The sequence below is a fragment of the Petromyzon marinus genome, chromosome 19 (genome assembly GCF_048934315.1).
Source record: "Petromyzon marinus isolate PM22_M1 ecotype Great Lakes invasive population chromosome 19, UKy_Petmar_22M1.pri1.0, whole genome shotgun sequence".
Lineage (NCBI taxonomy): Eukaryota > Metazoa > Chordata > Hyperoartia > Petromyzontiformes > Petromyzontidae > Petromyzon > Petromyzon marinus.
Window position 1 is genome coordinate 6,712,204 of NC_133685.1, and position 20,424 is coordinate 6,732,627.

Below are 20,424 nucleotides of genomic sequence, written 5' to 3' on the forward strand. Positions count from 1 at the left end.
GCATCTGCTGCCACGTAGCCATCCTTGCCCCTCCCCCTACTGGCAGATGAATGTCCGATTTCAGGCCTCATAGGGACGGCTGCCCCTTTTACAATGTGTTCAGACGTGATGTATGTCGCCACTTATATTGTGTGGAAAGCGGTCCGAGATGCCCCGGCATTAATTACTATACTGCAATAACGGGGCTCCTGTCTGTCCCAGAATGGGACGTTTCTGTTACTAATTCCACCTTTAACAGATGCTTTGGTGATGCAGCTGAATTTGCAACAATTTACAAAAAGTTGCTCCGTTGCGTTTCCTCTTTAGACCGCACAGTGTGATGGACGACCGTGTTGGCTTAACTTCACCTTTGTTGGCTCGTTGAGCCTTGGACACTTCCAGTGACTCCTCCTTTAGACTCGAAGAACTCTGTCCGTAGAGCAGATGGCCGCCCGCGATTCCGCTTTGTGCACGGCACTGCCACCTGCTCGACGTCGCGACGCCGCTTGTTGTTGTCTTGCTGTCGATCTATACTAGAATCACATTCGAAAACACCAGCATTCTTTTCGGTATTTACTTGTTGCGTGGACATTCCTGTTTGGCCAGTTACCCTGCTAGTTTGCAAGAGACATATGTGGTGAAATCAGCACTGAGCAGGAACAACAACTTCAGAGTGATTATTATGGAGGAACAGGCAACATCGGAACAGAACCATCCTACTCTCCACACTGTCTTCTACTCTCCGCACTCTCCACTAATCCCCACAGCCTCTACTCTCCACACTCTACTCTCCACACTCCCCTCTACACTCCACATTCTACACTCCACAGCCTCCTCTGTTTTCTACACTCTTCTCTACCCTTTGCTGAGAGATGCCACCTCTGCTTTTCGCTCGAGACGAGACGAGGTTGCCGGCCGTGCGTCCCCGTGGGGCGCTGATGGAACGTGGTCGGCTCTCCGCGGTCGGCTCTCCGTGGTCGGCTTTTTGCGGTTGACCCCCCGCTGTCGACTCTCCGTGGTCGGCTCTCCGGGGTTGACCCCCCGCTGTCGACTCTCTGCAGCGGGAGAGCGGCACGGCGACGGGAAATGGCGGCGCGTGGTGGTGGAGGCATTACCTGCACTGGCCCCGAAGGGTTGTTGACCTTCATTTCTCGAGGCTGCACGGAGGTGTTGCGGTTATGGACGGGAGATGAGCGCTCGGGAGGGAGGGGGCGGTGTGTGTAGGGCGAACTACCGCCCCCTCCAACCGTCCTACGGACGCAACTACAGTGCAGCGCTGTACGCAGTACGCGACACGTACAGTACGGTACTTTTTGTGGTCGATGCAGTGAAACGCGCGCGCACTGCGCAAGATGATACGATTAGCACAGTTGGCTACGTACGTTGAAAAATTTGATATATATACATACACACATACACGGCTTTTCTATTTTGTTGTATTGATTTGCAATTTGCGGCAAATTCCAGTTATCCAGACCAAGTTTACCCCCATAGTTAGTCCGTCCAGCCAGGTTTCTATTATAGGTTGGGCCACTAAATGATTTGGCCATTTTTTGTTGTCATGTAACGCTCCACCACCCGACATAGCCTCACAAATGAAATTGTCACGTGTTTTTTAATTAATCTGTGGTGTAGGGTTATGCAGTAGAAACGCCTTTAGCCAGATCGTTACCCTCACCCTAGTCGATTATGAGTTGCAACTTTGGCCGTGAAGATTCGTGTGCCAAGTTTGCTCTGCGGTGATCATATCGATGAAGATGTTGTCCCCCGGAATGTGCACGATCGTTGCTGCGAGAGCGAGACAGTGATGGGGGAAGAGAAGGCCTCTTTGGTTTGTGTTTACAGGAACTACATGCGGCACAGCTGGAGGAACAGCTGCTCAATCAAGTTCGTGTGGTCTACGTCGGAATGACTTTATCCCTGTGGATCAATCAGTCCGTTCTGGTTAACACCCGAGTAGGTTGGTACCATCATTATTAATGTTTAACTTTATACCATGCACAATTAGCGATACGGATCTCCACATGCAGACTGTTCTATGACGCGCGTGGTAGTTGCGTTCCTAAAGAACACGTGTTGTGGAAAAATCGCGTTATAATAAACAATATATGCTATAGGGTAAAGTACAGTCGGCAATAACACGTGAGATACGTACGCAGGGCTGAACAAAGACCGAGGTGCGTGGGTAGCATCTAGAAGCATCCAGCAGCATCCCAATGCCTTGTGCGATGCTACGCCGAGGCAGCCGTACGACCGCTTATCCCTACTCGCACGACGTAGTTCTGTTCACTCAATCGCGTTGCATCCAATTCGCATCCGCGTTATAAAAATATCTTCCCTGATACATTCATCACGTTATATCCAATTCGCGTTATGAAAACATGCGGCGCTATAGCAGAACGGACTAGTACCGTCAGATATATATTTTTGCGCCATCTTGGTTTGAAGTGTAAATTGTGAAGGTGCAGCTTTGTCACCCCGCGTCCGGCAGTGTCACTGATGCCCTTCAGTAACTACGGGAGGCTGGAGGTGGACACGAGGCTTCTGGTGGAGCCCAAGTATCGGCACGATGTGACGGAGCAAGACATGGGGACCTCGGCGATCGCGAACACCGGCGGGGTCGGCGGCGGGGCAGCGAACGTCCGCGACGATACTTCGGCGGGGAGCGACGAAGCACGGTCGGGAAGGAGCTCCGCACACGTGGACTCGGCTTCCAAGAGCAACACGGAGGCAGGAGGTGGCGTGGCGGCAAGGAGCCAGCCGGATCTGTGGAGCTCCATGTGGAGCTGGTTTACGAGTGCGCTCTGGCAGCGAGGTGACGTGTCGACTCTCGCAGGGGCGGTGGCCGAGGATAAAACGGTGTCCCGGTGGAGACCTTCGGACTTCGACGGCGTGTACCGGGTCACGAGGGTAGCGCCGGCGACTCGGGGCGGGCGCGGCCAACCGCAGGCGCCCAACGCGGTCTTTGTGTTTCCCTCCTGGGTGCGCGAGGGAAACGTGGCCACGTGGTTCGCCGAAATATCCAGACTTGCCTCGCCAAAAGAGCGAAAGGAGAAGGCGAAGAAGAGAAGCGCGGCGTCAAAGGGTGACGGGAAAAAGTCGCCGAGCGAGGAGGAGGAGGAGCGAGAGGACCGCGGTGCTGTGCCGTGCGTCGTCAGGGCCACGGTGATACAGCCCGGCAACCGAGCAGGCGACTGTGAAGGATGCGATTCGAATTGGGCGATCGAGCACGGGAGTCGCTCGCAGCTGCACACGGGAATGATATGGGTAAAGATTGCAAATATGATCAGAATCTAAATATTTATTTATATTTATACTGGAGGAATCCGATGAGCTATAAAGCTCTTTTTTCACAGATGTCTAGTTGGGGTGGGTAAGAATGTTACAACAACAAACAGTACAAAAACATGATAGTGCTAAGCACCAGAAAGGTTAACAAATCACCCAAACACATACAAATCAAATGAAACCATCCCCATCCTATCAGGCAAAGTCCACTGAGGTAGTCACTTCTTTTTCAGAAGCGACCTGGCCACAAATGAAAGCTCAATAAAGGGGCTTATAATTAGGACATTTATAGCAGTAAATTAATCTAAATAATCTCAATGCATGTTTCTAAATGCGGAGGAAAAAATCGGAGGACCCGAATAAAAAATCCACGCAAAAAATAATCGTTATTAAGATAGTTTTTCTCAAACTCAGGTCATAAGATGGAGATCTTTTTTGTATTATTTAAGCTCCCTGCGTCGGATGAATTTTGTTGCCTAGACTGTAGTTCTTCATTTTAACAGTGACATCGGTTCCAGTTTTTTCGGTTAACGTTTCGCCTCCCATAGTGACCCCATGGTTTCGACTAACGTTAACATTCTGACTAACGGTTAACGTGTTTACGTTATGCACGCGGCGCCAATTTCGGACAATCTGAGTGCTCGTAATTGGGCCTGAGCCATGCCCTCAGCCAATCAGCAATGCCCATTCATGAACTTTTAGACCACGATTGGCTTTGTTTATATTAGGCTCTCTGTTTTGGCCGTGGAAACAGCTCTCTTGCAGACTCAGTGATTTTTTAAAAGTAATTTTTCAACTTAAGTGAATTCGATTAACAGTTATTTAGTTTTAACAATAGTTTTCGCAGAACGAATTAAAAACATTAACCGAGGGACGACTGTACCAGATTTTTTTGTAAATTCTCCACTGAAATATCCCAGCGGAGGTGGAATTTGAGTGGTTGACACTGCTCGGTGGTCAACTCAGCTGCCATCGGAGGGGGCTTATCCCGTAGCCCCGAAGTGGGCGCGATCCTTCTTGAGTGTTGTAGCGTTTGTGGACACGTACCCCAATTTTGTCAAGCCACTGCTGTTCCCCTCGTGGGGTGTTATTCAGCCATACTTGACCATGCAGGTCAATATTAAACTAAAACTATTAAGCTATATACAGCTCTTTTTCAGAAAGGAACCTGGCCATCACAAATGATCGCTCTACGAAGTGGCTTATTGCGTGTAAATTTATAGCAGCCAATGTCAGGGAGCGTAGATGTTGGAGTAAGGTACAGTACAACGATAGATGTTGTCGAACTTATGCTGACAACATAGCTTCACAGCAGCCCATGGCACCTGTTTTGTTTTTGCGGTGGTCGCCCATCCAAGCACCTTCCGAGCTCAAGCCCTGCTTGGCTTCCGAGGCCTAACGAACTCAGGCGCATTCCGGGTGATTTGTCCATGGGCCGTAGCCTTCATTTGTTCCTTGGTCGAATGTTTTGATTTTGAGTTCTGTCAAATTTACTTACATTAATGGAATAACAAAATATTCAACTTAGTACCCGTGGAAAACCACGGAAGGGGGGGGGGGGGGGTAGAGTCAAGGTTATAATGCAATGGGCAAAGGAGCAGGAAAGAAACGGAAGAGAGAAGAGAAAAAAATGGGGAATTAGAGGAAAAGGAACGGAAAACCGGGACCGAAGGGGAGGAGGGAGGAGAAGGATGCCAGGGATGAGAGTTTGATGATGATGATGAGAGGGGAGGGATGAGAGAGAACAGGAAGGCACACGCAATCGTGAGGAGCGTGGAGCGTGGCCACACACAAGTCACGTGACTTACGGGAGGCTTGAGCTGATTTTGATAGAGAGGTGGAGATATATAAACAAGAGTGGGGGCGGCCACACAGAAGTCACGTGGTCTACAGGAGGCTTGAGCTGATTTCGATAAAGAGATGTTATAGGTCGCATGGGTATAATGCACTTGTATGTTTAGTCGATGGTTTGTGTGATGTGGTTTTTGCACCACAGGTGCCAGAGCTGCTGAGGTCCAGGCTTCAGCTGGAGGCCTCTTCCACAGTCCAACTGAAGGCAGCCACATCCCAACCTGCAGTGGCCTTGGCTGTGGAGTTACAGCCACTTCTGCCTTTGGTAAGCAAAAACCATTTGACTCATTGCTGCAGTATACTCAGACCTGATAATAACAATAATGGTAATTGTAATCACTTATTTAACCAAGGAAAGCCACACTGAGCTTGAACACTTTTTTTTTCAGGAGGGCCCAGCCCCATTGGTCTGTTTGACCGACCAATTACATTGTATTGTTTTTTTCTGTAACTTATGGGAGGAAACCGGTGAAGCTGGAGGAAACACGTGCATAGCAGGGGGAGAACTCATATCTTTAGAACTGTGCTCAGTTTATTGTCCATCCCCCGCACCTCTTGCGAGCACACTTTTCCAAGTACGGTTGTGAAAGAAGTTCAACATACATGCAGAACATAGAGACTCCATACAGAAAGGCGCCAGAGTCAGCCATCGTACTCAGTCACTTCTTGCTGTGAGGCATGAGTGTTATCACCATGCCTCCCTGCTGTCCTATTCACAGCTTGAATGTACGTTTGACTAATACAAGCGTGAAACCACAGAATTCGGATTTTCAAAATGGATATTGGCACATCCACTAATACACTGCGATTTTTCTCACTATCTGAAAATCAGACTTTCATATGTTTTGCCATTTATAGTTGATCATCGGTTATCCGGCGCGCGATTATCCGGCTTCCAACATTATCCGGCGGTCCTGGCCGATCTGGCGAAACCAGCAAAACCGCTCCAAAGGTTGTAACCGCTCCAAAGGCTGTAACCAGTCTGGCGATCGGTACCGTGTTTGTGACAAAAAAAGTAGTTATGTTTGATTTCCGTGTCAATTATTATTATATACAGCACATACACTACATGCAACTTAAACACCGATAATACTGCGTGTATATACTACAGTAATAATAAAAAAAAAGAAAATATACACAGTGCAATCCGGCGAAAAGTATGTAATTCAGTGTTCGCGTCAGTCCGACGATCGTCAAACACATGTCGTTGAAACAAGAGCGTAGTAGTAGTGCTACGTACATCACCCCATGCAGAGTCTTCGAGATTGCAGTGGTAAGTACGGTCCAGTAAATACAGTCACGGGATATTTATTTTTGTCTACTTGTATGTTTATTTATGCCAATTTCATATAGTAAACAATTTTTTTTATTGTTTTATCTTTTTATTATTTTATTGTTTCCCTTCTACGTGACTTTACCGAAAGAACCAAGAGTATAAATTAAAAACACTAAAAAAAAACATGCACAGCACCTAAAAATGTAATGTGATGCAAGAATGTGCGAACACTGGCTATTTTAAATAATGATGATGTAGTGATTATCCAGCGTTTTTGAAATCCGGCGCCCCCTTCCCCCACGAAGCCGCCGGATAATTGACCGATGATCGACTGTGTTTAAAATAAACACATAGCAGGCAGATGTAACGCCGTCGTGCCTGGCCCTTATTTGTAAAACCCATTTGATTTGGTGGAAACTGATGCAGTCATCCCAGCACACAACAACCAAGGCCTTAATAAAATGGTTAAAATCATCAAAGTAATGTTCAAGTGTGGAACTTCTACCCCCGTGAGGGCATAAAGAGCCTGACAAAGTAGAACTTGTGAGGAGAAGTGTCGGGACAACAATGTGCACCTTCATTTGGGCTGTCCACAACAACCTTTAGTGGCCATTTGTGAACATTGGATTGGAGGAATACAGGCACATAGGGAGAAAGTGTTAGTTGTCATAGCTTTGCTGATGACAGTTATAAAAAAAAGAATGAAAATTAATGATAAGTAATGATGGAGATGCTGCGCAAATAAGGCAACACCATTGGACTTGATAATCATGGGCGGTGGTGGCCAGGGGCGGAGTCACAGGGGGGGTTGGGGGGGCTTAGCCCCCCCTGAAATTTTGGGAAAGTCGGTAATTTGGATAACCGGATATCCGGCTGCTGCAAAATGCTGCTGGCTGCCACCTTGTGCTGCCCTGCTGGCTGCCACCTTGTGCTGCCCTGCAAGCTGCCACCTCGTGCTGCCCTGCAGGCTGCCACCTCGTGTGCTGCCCTGCAGGCTGCCACCTTGTGCTGCCCTGCAGGCTGCCACCTCGTGCTGCCCTGCAGGCTGCCACCTCGTGCTGCCCTGCAGGCTGCCACCTTGTGTGCTGCCCTGCAGGCTGCCACCTTGTGCTGCCCTGCAGGCTGCTTGAGCGGCAGCCTTTCGAACTTATCGAACTTATTAGCCACATCAGCGGCTCCGACCTATTAATAAACTCCGCGTTCAAATCCAATAAAATTTGTTTTATACATTTGTGGCGCCCATTGGAAAACATTACACTGGATATCTCAGAATATTGAAGTCAGCCCCCCCAAAGTCAAAATCCTGGCTCCGCCCCTGGTGGTGACTCTATGCACATGGCTGCCTGTAATCCAGCGCTGTGAAGGCCACAGCGAGGGTTGTTGGACCATCATGTTGTGAAACTTCATTCCCCTGGGCGTCGAGGTTGCCATACTGTGGCTCACCAGGACAAAGGCAGTACAGCGGGTGAATTATTCTCCTGTTTCCATCTGGATGGAGATTGAGTGTTGCCTCCACCCCCCACCTCCCCCCCCCTCGATGTCCAGTTTCCTCCCACTTGTGTAATCGCTCACTCATGGCGTTAGCTAAACATCCAAAACGACTAAACTAAAACTATAAACTAAACTAATTCTTTTTTAGTCTTGGTTATTTCGGTAAAGTCACGTAAAAGGGAAATAAAACAATAAAATTCTCACGCCGAAGAACCAAGAATATGAATATGAATCCCTGCAGTCACGAAAGCTTTATTCGAAATTTACTTATTTTTTTATCAGGCAAGGCCCACTGAGCTATATATCTATTTTTCAAAAGTGACCTGGCCACAAATTATAGCGCAACAAAGTGGCTTATCACGTGGAAATTTATAGCAGCCAAATACTCTAAACACACGTTGATTCTAAATGTGGAGGAAAACCCGGAGGACCTGTAAAAAAAATCCACGCGACCACGGGTAGAGACAGACATGCAAACTCCAAATATACAGGCGTGAGGGTGAATTTTTCTCCGGCTGATCGGGTTTCACCCTCCACATTTAGAAACGTACTCTTTGGTTCTTCGGGTGAAGTCACTTAGTTAGGGAAATAATAGATAACGATGTTTCATCCCTCGTTGTCAAGGAGAATCAGGCTGTGACTGTGCCGCCGTGTTTTCAGGACGCGTCCGTGTGTGAAGACACCGTGTACCAGTCCTGGCTGTCCTGGCTTAAACTCTGCTGCACGGACACTCACGGCATTCCCACCGCGAAGTGCAACGAAGTGGAGCTCAACATCTCAGGTTGTTCACCAGATGATTCTTCACAGTTTACCGTATTGCGATTTGGCGGTGACAGCTGTGTCGTTCATAGCGGTGATATGTCTGGTGGTCACTGTTCGTGTATATTAATTATGGTTGTTATCGCGGTCTTGTTCTGCTTCTGTTTTCATCACGCGAATTGGTTATAACGAGATGCATGTATTAGGGACACACTTTTTTTCCATAATGCGGATGCGAACTGGATATAACGCGATTAAGTGAACAGAACTGCGTCACACAAGTAGGGATAAGCAGTTGTACGGCTGCCTTCGGCGAAGCATCGCACGAGGCATCGGGATGCTGCTGGATGCTTCTAGATGCTACCCACGTGCCTCAGTCTTTGTTCAGCCTGCCTACGCATCTCACGTGTTATTGCGTACTTTGCTTTACCCTATATTATGTGTCATTTATTATAACGTGATTTTTCCATAACGCCGTGTTCTTCAGGAATACAATTACTACCGTGCTATTGGAGAACATGACTATTGCGGTTTTTATGCATCACCGGTGACCACACAAACAAAATCGGTGAAACCCGCTTTGCCGGTTTGCAGCAGCAGTGGTGGGGGGAGGGCATTGTGACGCGGCCCAGCCGATGGCGCGTCAGCCGCTCCGTGTAGAGGTTCACGGTTCGAATCCAGCAGCCGCGCTGGTTATTACTGTCAGCGTAAAAGCCGTAACATTCACACCGCCTGCTTCACGTTGGACGTTCAAAATCCCCTGACGTGATTCGCAAGAGGCAGGCCATTGTGTGCCGGTGTCATGGTCCAAATTTGTCAAACTTAGAATGTTTTTTTTGAAAAATTACCCAAGGCACTCAGATTGGATTATACGCAGCAGCAGTCGTCGCCCCCCTGACTGCGAAAACTTGGCAGGACCCTCCTGAAAAGGTCTTGAGACTCCGTGAGGCTTTCCTGGGCAAACAGTCTTAGTAATAATAAAAATAGCGTATAGCAACGTCAAGAGCAATAAACGCGACCTTTTCAACTCAGAAATTAAGGGAGCTGCCAAAGTGTTGTGACGGTTAGAACACTGGACTCATAAAACAGAGGTTGCCGGTTCATGTCCCTCTCCCGGCACAGTGGTTTGATTGAATCAGCAGTGCATTCCTTACTCACATTCACATTGTCCTGGATTTCAGTTCCCGGTTCCCAACGTTTTGGAACGGTAAACGTTTCTGGTTACCGGTTTATCGGTTATCGTTTATCTAACCCTCGTACGGTCTGTACTTTACATCTCAACTGGGACGGATGATTTGCTTGGATCGCTTCTTAACCTCGGCCTTCTGTCTTTCTCAAGGCCATGGTTGCATCTGTACAGCACTGCAAATCGTTCTCATGTTATCACTTTACTTATTGCCGATGTGCGTGCTCAGACATACGATCGTCTACGAGTTCCTTGTCATAATTTAATGAAGACGAGAGCGGGGAAGTGGAGAAGTGCATTATTACAAGCTGAATATTCCAAAGCTGGTTAAAGAAAAATTATCTTAGATCTTGCCGTTGCCATCGATGAAATCGTTGTGTTAAGTAAGTGTTATTCTGTAATGTTTCAGGGCAGCTGAAGACGTTTTCATTGGCTGTGGTGAAACACAAAAGGATATCAAGCGACCACGAGCCATCGTATTTCATTCTGTCGCACAAGTGTCTGTTTAGATCATCAGTCAAGGTGAGTTGTCAGCTTATGCATGTTGATGAAAAATAGGAATGGGCTTTACCCTTTCGTGCAATAAAACAGGAGGTGTTGTGATGTTCAAACACAAAATAGATACCGAAGGCATCAAGTCTGCTTTAACCATGCATACTTGTGGCTAAACATGCAAACAAACATGCTCTGATCAAAACAGGTCCCTGCAGGGTGGGCTGGTAGAATTTCTCAAATGAGATAATGTGACTTCCAAATGTTGGGTGCAATAAGACATATCAAGTCTCTGCGCTGTCTATTGCTGATTTTACACCCAACAGCACGAGATTTCACTTCGTTAAAGTATTGAAAGGGGATGGACGGACGGACACATTAATCTATTGCAGGCTGGTACACTCAGTTTACAACTTCGTTCCTACCAGTATAATCTATGCATTGTCTTGGAAACCGATTTCTCGACAGCAGAGGCAGCCTTCTTTGTGGGCGAGTCTCACCAGTGTCATGCCAGAGAACGCCAAAGGGCGAACAGCATGAAGGCAATGCACGTATCAAAGCATTAATAGCTCGGGTTGGAAAAAATAAGTCTCCGGCAATGAAACAGGTGTTAAGATTTTAAAACATATTTTGTTGTTCATCGTCTCTACAGTGGTGCTGTTGTTGATGTTGTGTTACGTGCAGGAGACTTCTTCTTGTTTGTGGTGTTATTGGGGTGGGACCAAAATCGCAGATCCTATTATCTGCGAGGTGGTCTGTGAGTTGACTTTTCCGCGGGGTAAAAAAAAAATCACGGATTAACCAAACAAATAATAGGGTAAATTTGCCACGCAAACTCCTATTATCAGCAAAAAAATCTCAGATCCATAGGAATCAGCTTCACAGTGCATTATGGGTAGATCACGGAGATAAGAAGAAGAAATCGGGCCATTGATAATAGGAGTTTTCACACACCCTACAGCTGCTATGGGTAATAGGAGTCCTGGATAATAGGGCTGCGGATAATAGGAGTTCTCTATTTGAGTTTCTCTTTTGCCAGCCCAGTAACAGAAATGACACTTTCTCATGACGGGGCCCAGTTTATCCATTTGTTGTGACAGCTCTTGAGTTTTTATTTAACAAAAACATCACTAATTCCCAGGTTTTTTAAATGGACGTAACCTTGAACGTCACTTCCGAGAAATACATCTCGAATGTAAAGAAGAAGTTGGTTTATCTAACGTTTAAAATACCAAACGTGGCATTTGTTTCATTCTTATAAGTCTCTTAAATAATTGCTAATCGGACGGATGACAGCACTTCCTCCAAGTTAACCCTCCCGAGCCTGCAGATGCGTGAGCTCGGGACGTGCGGGCTTGGGAACATCGTCTGGGCATCTGTCCGTCAGCGAGTCGGGTTAACAGCTCCAGTTTGGAGAAGCCACGTCGGCTAGCAGAGGACAAAATTCTCTCCTCCAGATGTCTGCGAGATGTCCAATTGCTTTTGCGTACGTTGGCAGTTGAAATGTTTTCACAAATACGACACACAACGCTGTTTAGTTGCGCACGCGTACTTGTGTGTTCGTGCGACAGCCAGGCAGGCAGGAATCCAGCCAGGCAGCATACAAAACTTTTTCTAAAGTATAACTAAACCCAAACTATTTAAAAATTTCCAGGTAAGGCCAAATGGGCTATAAAGATCTTTTTTTGCAGCGATCTAGCCATAAATTATAGCGCAACGATCATGTGGAAATTTGTTGCAGCCAAATACTCTAAAACACGTGATGTTGATTGTAAATGTGGAGGGAAACCCGGAGGGCCCAGAGAAAAATCCACGCGACCGCAGGGAGAGAAACACGCAAATTCCAAATTTACATCCGTCAGAAGATTCTTCGTATAGCTTTTACAGACTTTTGGGGCAAGTGCTGTTAGCGAGCACCTATGAAGCCAGGCATGGCACATGAGGCGGTGAGTGGCCAGCACCATGCCCGGCCGCCTTTGTCTCCCGAATGGCAATGTTTACACACTGCTCCAGGAACTAATTTGAGGCTGAGTCGACCTAGAGGAGGGCCAGGACTGGTTCATGTAATCGTCACTGGTGTTGACCATAAGCGGGAATCGAACTTGGATTTCTGGGTTCGTAATGCAGTGCGCTGCCTACGGCAACAACAACAGCCACCATTCTCCACGAAGTAGAGATGACATCACCACAGCGCTTGTGCCAGGCTAGGTGCACTTTGAGGCCTCGTACAGTGTGACACCATGGGCACCAGTCATCTTCAAGTCCACTCGGCTGGAGATCCATCTGTGCCGCATCAGTCCATCTCTTCTCTCTCCGCTGCCGTGCCCGTTTAGCCCCTTCTATGAGCAACACAGAAGCTGCTTGGCCATGCGTTGCCTGGGCACGCTTGCTACATGACGCGGCCAACGCAACCTCGCCTGCAGGAGGAGCTCACCAATGGGACAGAAACAGCTGATTGCTGCACTACCGCTCACACACACACACTCAGGAGTGCCCTGGAGTAATAAATAACGAATAATAAGGCTTCTCAGTTGAAGTACGTGCGGTATTTTTACATGGTGGAAAGTCGTCCCTTCAGGGTTACTACGCGCCTGTTCCATCTTATTAATCACTGCCCTGATCGCACCCGTGGGGAATAGCCCTCTGTGTGCTCGAGTCTGTTACCACAGCTGTTAATGAGGACACGAGCCGTTGCGTCAGTAGACAGTAACGCGGTATCGTAGTTGCGTTACTGAAGAACACAGCGTTATGGAAACATCAAACATCGCGTGATAATGAATAATATATAATATAGGGCAAAGCAGTCCGCGGTAACGCGTGGGTAGCATCTAGAATCATCCAGCAGCATCTCAATGCCTTGTGTGATGCTATGCGGAGGCAGCCGCACGACTGCCTATTCCTACTCACGCGATGCAGTCACGTTCACTCGATCGCGTTATATCCAATTCGCATCTTCATAAAAAAAAATGTTGTTTCCCATGAGTACACTTATCGCGGTATGTCCAATTGCCGGTATGAAAACAACACGCGGCGTGATAGGAGAACAGACTGTAAATACCATCGTGGCAGCACACAACCCCCCCCATGGATATGACGTTGATGCCGAAGCCTTTTCAGCGGGCCCGTGTCCAGTCGACACTCGGCGGTGGTGTAGTCCCCTTTGGTTCCTGCCATAGCAACGCTGCCACCACTCCTGCTCTTTGTGTTTTCCCTGCGTCATTTCGAGTGGCGAATTGGCAACGATTTCACTAAAACGCCGGGGTTTGTTTCTTCGTAAGCAGCACCGTGCCAACCGAAATCACTCAGAATGCGCTCAATCTCATCGGAAGCTGAGCAGGTTTTGAGCCCCCGCGTGCTGCCTGGGTGGGTGACCGCCACGCATAAGACGGGCGTTACAGGCTGCCATGGAGATACATTGTGGGCGGCAGAAGGAAGTGCAGCGTAATGTGTTGGATTGTACTTCTATGCTCCCTTATCGGTGTTCCCAAACCTATAGTACAACTATTCAAATGATGATGTTGCAGTGACAGTGGTGCACGAATAAAATAAAAGCCGCAGCACATTCGTCAGTCACACTGGCCTTGAAATGAAAGAAATATACTCGACAAACAAACACATAATAGCACGTGCGCTATAAAGAAGGCCCATTGTCCGAAACGTTGCCCCTTTTTTATTTTTTCCTCAAAAAGTATCCTCCTGAACAAACGATGCGGGTGCACACAGAGGGCACATTTGTGGAGTTGACACCGGTACAGACACAATAAGCACAACAATTATCGCCGACGGATTTATTTATTTTGAACATGCCTTTGTGTTTCAATAGACTCTACATCCCTGCCGTCTACTTCCTTGACTCAGATAACGCCTCTAGGGGAAGGACCATGTGGGGAGGAGAGGGAAGGGAGAGGGGTGGAGGTGCCGTGAATGCCAAACGAACGATTTTACAAATCAGTGGCCACTGGAAGAGAAGCCATACTCTTTGGTTCTTTCGGTAAAGTGACGTAGTGGGTATAAAATAAAATAAATTAAATCACGACGTTTCGGGCGCAACACAAGCGTCCGTCATCAGGTGGGACAGCCACAGCAAGAAACAATTGCTGAAGTGGGCAAAAGGGGAGCTGCTTGTAACAAGAGGCTATATAAGTAAGAGAGGGGGGGGGGAGGAGCCAGGGAGGAGTGATAGAGAGGGTGTGGGGTAGGGGGGGTGGAGAAGTGCAGGCTCCAACACCGAGTACAACACAATGCCTGGGCTGGGAATCGCACACTTCAATCGGTCAATCGTTAGTATGCGTTCTTATTTATACCTATATTCGTGGTTTTAGCATAGAGATGCGCGTAAAATGGATTTCTTTGGATTATCTGCAATTTTGAATTATCCTCGGCCACCCTCTCCCATCATAAGTGCAGATAATCGAGAGTCTACCGTATTTGTAATAATATCTTTGCCTCCCTGAGTAGACCTTGAGGTTTCAGCCCCAGTCGGGATGTTTCCGGGGAGGGTGAGATGTTCGGGTTGTGAAGAATGTGATTAAAGTAGCGACCGATCATCCCGAAAAAAAATACTTGTTTAATATCAGGGCAGTCCCAGAAGGTTCATGTCTGTAAGTTTGAGGGGTATCTGGGCGAACGTTGCCTATTTGCTATTGATGCAATGTTTTGAGTTTTTCGTAATTTATTTTAAAAATGGCCAGGAATAGCATCGACAATATCCTCGTGTTGACAAGCGCCTACACATGATGAACACGACGGCTTCACCGTGTGGTGCTTAATTTACGTGTGAGCGCGGTGTACCACGGGTCAGGGCTTATCCGAGTCCAGCTTCGAAGGCTTTTACTGTAATGTAATGCAGTTCGGTAGCATAATGAAGGCTTATCACAATTACTGTTTTGATGGCTTTATTTACTGTGAATGCTGACTTGAGTTTAATGATTCGCTTGATGCGTGCTTCACAGGTTACCCTGTGTCCAAGTGAGAAGGGCCGGGTTATCCGCAAGCAAACCGAAGACTTTGACCACAGACTGCCTTTCATTCCGCTGGAGCGTTTGGGGTAAATGTTTTTTGTTTAATATAAACGTGAAAACCATTTCAATGAACATTACCCAAGTGTAGTCATGCATGCACATCAGCTTTGGTATCTTTATTATTCATTAGACACCAATGTGTAGTGTGCAGTGGTGTAGTGCCTCCATAGAGTCCAATGTGTCTGCTTACTGACCATTCCCCTGTAAACGACGGGCTGTTGTAGGCACAGTTAATATTAATTAATGCATTGATTAACCATGTTTCTTTTAATATTGTGACCAGTTTCATGGAACCAATTCCCTTGGTTAAAAGGGGTTCCACTGTATTATTATTTCTTGTCATGTCCATCTTAGCTTAGCATCAGTCGGTGACAAATTCCCACCCTAAGCTTTGCGGTCCTCTGTATATGAAGGCGTTTTCTGCCAATTATAAATGAATCTTTACATTTCATCGCTGCTTCTCTGCAGGGGGTGGACTTGCCTGGCCTAGTATGTCCCCACGTATCTCACGTGGCGTGTAGCTGTTAGGCTGTGGCAATTCACCCACCCCCTCGCAACTCATGATCATTGTTTGACTCAAGTATCCACACTATGTTGTCATGTTTGTTTTGTCGGTAGTTTTTCTCGTCTCTTTTGTGCAGTTTTGTTTACTCCGTGACCCTGAATGCAACCTTCGTTTCTAATTTTCAAAAGATTAAATAAATGATTCCTGCACACTTTTTAATGCGTACATTGTAAGCGAAGGCAATTTGTTTTAATCGATGCCTACCACTGCTGTGCAATGCAGGATAGCCTCGTGCTTGGCTGTAATTTTTAGATGCTCCACATTTCATTTTAAAACCCACTCTTTGGCATCATCATTATCATCATCAGCATCATCCCAAGCACCCGTTGGGTGCATTGCTTCCCTCTCTCCCACCACTGAATGCCGAAGCCTTATCAAAGCCAAACAACTCCTGCATCCGCTTGCGCCACTCCTTATAAAGTACTTCGCACCGTTGCTACGAATGAACGAGAGCCCCTAGAAATGGATGCCTTTCCTTTCACCCACCAGCCAAAGGGTGGTAATTTTGTACGGCTATGAAGAAAAGGACCCTCGCCCCAAACGTCCCCTATTTGGGCTTTTCCAAGGGCGCCGCGGTGGATAAGAGCTGTTAACCACCTTGATTGATATACAGGCGGTTGTGGGTTCGATCCCGACCCTGGCGATGCCTGCTATATATTTGGAGTTTGCATGTTCTCTCTCCCTGTTGTATGGATTTTTCTCCAGGTCCTTCCATTTTTTTCCCTCCACGCTTACAAACGTGCATTTAAGAGTATTTGGCCTATCAAATACTATCATTTGCAGCGGCCTGGAAGCTTCTGAAAAAGAGAGCCATACAGATGAGTGGGCCTTACCTGGTAAAAATTAAAAAGTATTTTTTAAAATAGTTTAGCTTTATTGTAGGGCCACGGGTGCTATTGACGAACGTGCTGTGTTTTTTTTCTTTCTGATGCGCGCTTACGGAGCGGTTGTGTGCGTGCATGTGTGCTGCTTAGCGGCGTTGAGCGGGCGGGGAGACGGGGCGAACTGCACGTGCTGCAGAGCCTCGGGTGGGGCCACCTCTTCGGCTGCCTGGGGGCTCCATGGGGACTTCAAAATGGTGGGCTCCTCATCACGGGCCCCAAGGTAATCGCCGGCCACGTTTTCCCCCCCGTCGTTCGTTTCTCACGTAACGAGCGTGTTTGTTAGAATCGTCTGGAAGAATTATGTGTACGTGTGTATATATGTGTGCGTGTTGAACTTCTTTCGCAGCTTACATTAGCCCACCACGGTAATCGGAGGTGCTGAAAAAATTCTGTCCCTGATCGAAGTGTTCGCTCGGAGTTGGCATTCATCTGCAGGTATCACGGTGGCGAGATGTTAAATACCTCGCCTGGTATACAGGAGGTCGTGAGTTTGGTCCAGACCCTAACGCCTGCTGTATATTTGAAGTTTGGTGTTCTCCCTGTGGTTGTGTGGACTTTTCTCATGTGCCGTGCGGGACTTCTTGACAGGTGCTCGCGAACATTTCTTTCCCCAAAAGTCTGTTAAGGATATACGGGGATCTTCTGACGCCTTTATATTTGGAGTTTGCGTGTTCTCCCCGTGGTCCCGTGAATTTTTCTCTGGGTCTTCTAGTTTTTCTATCTACATTTAGCATCAACATGCATTTAGAGTATTTGGCTTCAATATATTTCCACATGATAAGCCACTTCGTTGAGCTATCATAAGTGGCCAGGTCGCTTCTGAAAATAGCTATATAGCTCAGTGGGGCTTACCTCGTAAAATAAAAATAGTTTATTTTTTATTTAGTATTGGTCTCCACTGATTCTGTTTGGCTCCGCCCCCTGTCTTATAGCTCCACTTACTGTTCTGTAGCTCCACCCCCTGGGGAGTCCCAGCCAGGGACAAGCTGTCAGTGTTGCCCGGACTGCTGGAGTGGAGAGCGAGGCGTGGAACGCGACGTGGAGGCTAACTTCTTATGCCTTTTTGCAGCCTCCTAAGTTTGTGAACAAACGCCAGACATTTGATCGCTTCCAGATCCTCTTGTGTAACACTGCATACCCAGATTATTTGAGAGACTGGAGACGGACACAATGCAGAGCATCACAAGGTCTCCATCTGGGTATTCTAACGGGTAGAGCGGTAACAGACTGGCCACACTCATCAGCCTTGATGACTTAATCGGGGCCGTAGCTTTCGCTGTGCTCCACTGCGTTAAAGCTTTTGACAATTCCCACGTTATGTTTTTTTCTCTCCCAATTTTCACTCGCGGCGATTTTCTTCTCAGCGATTCTAGTCGATAGCTGCACCTACCAGCTGATGAAGCAGGGAGAGTAGTTTAGAGACAACACCCTTGGTTTGTCCAAAAGTATCCGTGGGTAATGTTTCAGGTGATGCTTCAAGAGGGGCTCTCCGCCTTCTGGGCCACGCTGCAATAACGACACTGTGCATTGTGATGCGATTTAAACATTATTTTTTGTCAGAGTTACTTTTGCTTACAAGTATTTGACATGTGTACGTGGTAAACGTGATCACGGCCTATCATAGCACGTATGTTTAATACCGATAAAACTTCCAGGGCTCTGGAAAGACAGCCCTGGCGAGGGCCATCTGCAAGCAGGCTGCAGAGAGGCTTGATGGGCACGTGGAGATCATAAACTGCAAGTCCCTGAGAGGTAAAACCATCTCTCGTGACGTCTCTCTTCACCGTTACACACATGCACACACACGTTTAATTTCCTGACCTCGTGTCCGCTGCAATATCTCTTCCTCAAAACGTAAATTGCATGAAATATCGACTATATTTTTCACGTGAATTGTCACAACTCACAAAGTCACCGCGAGTAGCAGCGATGCAACTAAAATGCCCTGTATTGTGTGCAATGCAAATTCTGAAACGAATTTAAGTGTTGTCATTCACTTAATTAACACGTTAGTCTGCGTGTAGTTCTGAAAAAACGCTTAAGCCCCTAAGTCTCTCTGTGTCATCTGAGTTGTCCACCGCAAGGCCCCTGCACAGCCCATGAGCAGAGATGCCCAGAGCCACACCGGGCCCCCTCCGCTTGAGAATCCCCTCCCATCGTCTCTTTCCTATGCCAAGCTCTTACAACTTTGCCCAATTCAAGAGACATATCAGCTGTTATCTATACAATTCTTTGGTGGTGCTTTGTGTCGCTGGCTGCTTGGCATTTTGGGCCCTCGGAGGGCGGGTGGGCGGGGGCCCTTGTTCAGCAACTGCGTTCACCAATAAATAAAATCCGTGCATTGCTACCGACGCCAGGGACGTGGGCCGCAATCGTCCTGCCTCTCAGCTTTCCTGTGCCCCCAGGCCTTTAGACCTTGCTTACATCCATTGCCTCAGACTACGAAGATTTGTTTTCACGCAAGTTACTTGTTGTGGTCTGAATACGCTGGTGCACGACGCTACGCCGCGCCGGCACTTCTCATAACGCTAATCATCATCAGGGCCGTCCATAATGTGGTGGCAGTGCGGGGGCCCGAGTCAAATCCCACCTTGTGGGCCCCCCTGCTGAAGCCTTCAAACTAAACCGGAAGTATTACTACGTCTGACACCAAGGCGTTGAAGCGCGGGGGGCCCCCCAAAGAATGGGGCCCTGGCCAGTTGCCCCAATTCGCTGAAACCCTAGGGGCGGCTCCGCTAAACACGAACACCGGCACTTTTCAGAACAGTTCCTGTACTATGACGGATCTACAGAGGGGAAAAGGAAAGTGAACTTGTGCTACAGGAATGCTTTTTTACGTTTGGTTTGTTGTCCTTCCCTCGCCTCCGCACCTCCAATGAGCACGGTTGGCTACATCCGGCGCGAGAGAAGTTCAACACACGTACGTAAAGGACAAATAGGTTACGCTGGTTACGCTTAATAAAAAAAATATTACAGGCTTTCAGAAATGGTTAGCCTGAAATGATTGGTATTCTTGGTTCTTTCGGTAAAGTCACGTAGAAGGGAAACAATAAAATAAAAAATATATAAAACATTTATTGTTTCCCTTCTACGTGACTTTACAGAAAGAACCAAGAATATGAATCCCTGCAGTCACGAAAGCTTTAAATCAAAATGAAATGATTGGTGTTTTTATTTAGTTCCTTTGATTAAAAATGTATAAAGAAAATAAAGAAAATAACCCTACTCTTTGGTTCTTTCGGTAAAGTCACGTAGAAATAAAATAAATAATAGAATATGACGTTTCGATTGCAACACAAGCAATCATCAGGTGTGAATGCAAGCTCGGAGAGAGACACACATACTGAGAGACAAACACAGACACGGAGAGACACACACACATAGAGACACATAGAGAGACACACACGCACGTAATCAACCAGGTAAAGTGTTAACTGTTGTGTTAGCCGACTTTCTATGTTACATTGCATTACAGTTCTAAGTTTACTAGGTTTGTTTTCTCAAACTTCCAATTTCTCTCCCCCTGCCACTCTCATTGACATGCTAATTTCTCTGCCCCCCCGCCCTCTCTACAGAGGCGTTGTGTCTTTGTGTGTCTGTGTGTGCCTCTCTCTGCGTTGTGTCTCTCTATG

General features: G+C 47.2%; 1 protein-coding gene across 2 annotated transcripts in view; it reads left to right on the plus strand.

Annotated features, from left to right (window-relative positions):
* PEX1 (peroxisomal biogenesis factor 1) overlaps positions 1 to 20,424 on the plus strand; it is a 59,838-nt gene that overhangs the window by 8,192 nt on the left and 31,222 nt on the right. For both annotated transcript variants that reach the window (XM_032956852.2, XM_032956853.2), the window contains exons 4-11: positions 1,825 to 1,939; positions 2,471 to 3,246; positions 5,264 to 5,383; positions 8,546 to 8,666; positions 10,240 to 10,352; positions 15,275 to 15,369; positions 16,883 to 17,012; positions 18,448 to 18,544. In XM_032956852.2, coding sequence (XP_032812743.1) covers positions 1,825 to 1,939; positions 2,471 to 3,246; positions 5,264 to 5,383; positions 8,546 to 8,666; positions 10,240 to 10,352; positions 15,275 to 15,369; positions 16,883 to 17,012; positions 18,448 to 18,544 — 1,567 coding nt within the window. The remainder of the gene's footprint in view (positions 1 to 1,824; positions 1,940 to 2,470; positions 3,247 to 5,263; positions 5,384 to 8,545; positions 8,667 to 10,239; positions 10,353 to 15,274; positions 15,370 to 16,882; positions 17,013 to 18,447; positions 18,545 to 20,424) is intronic.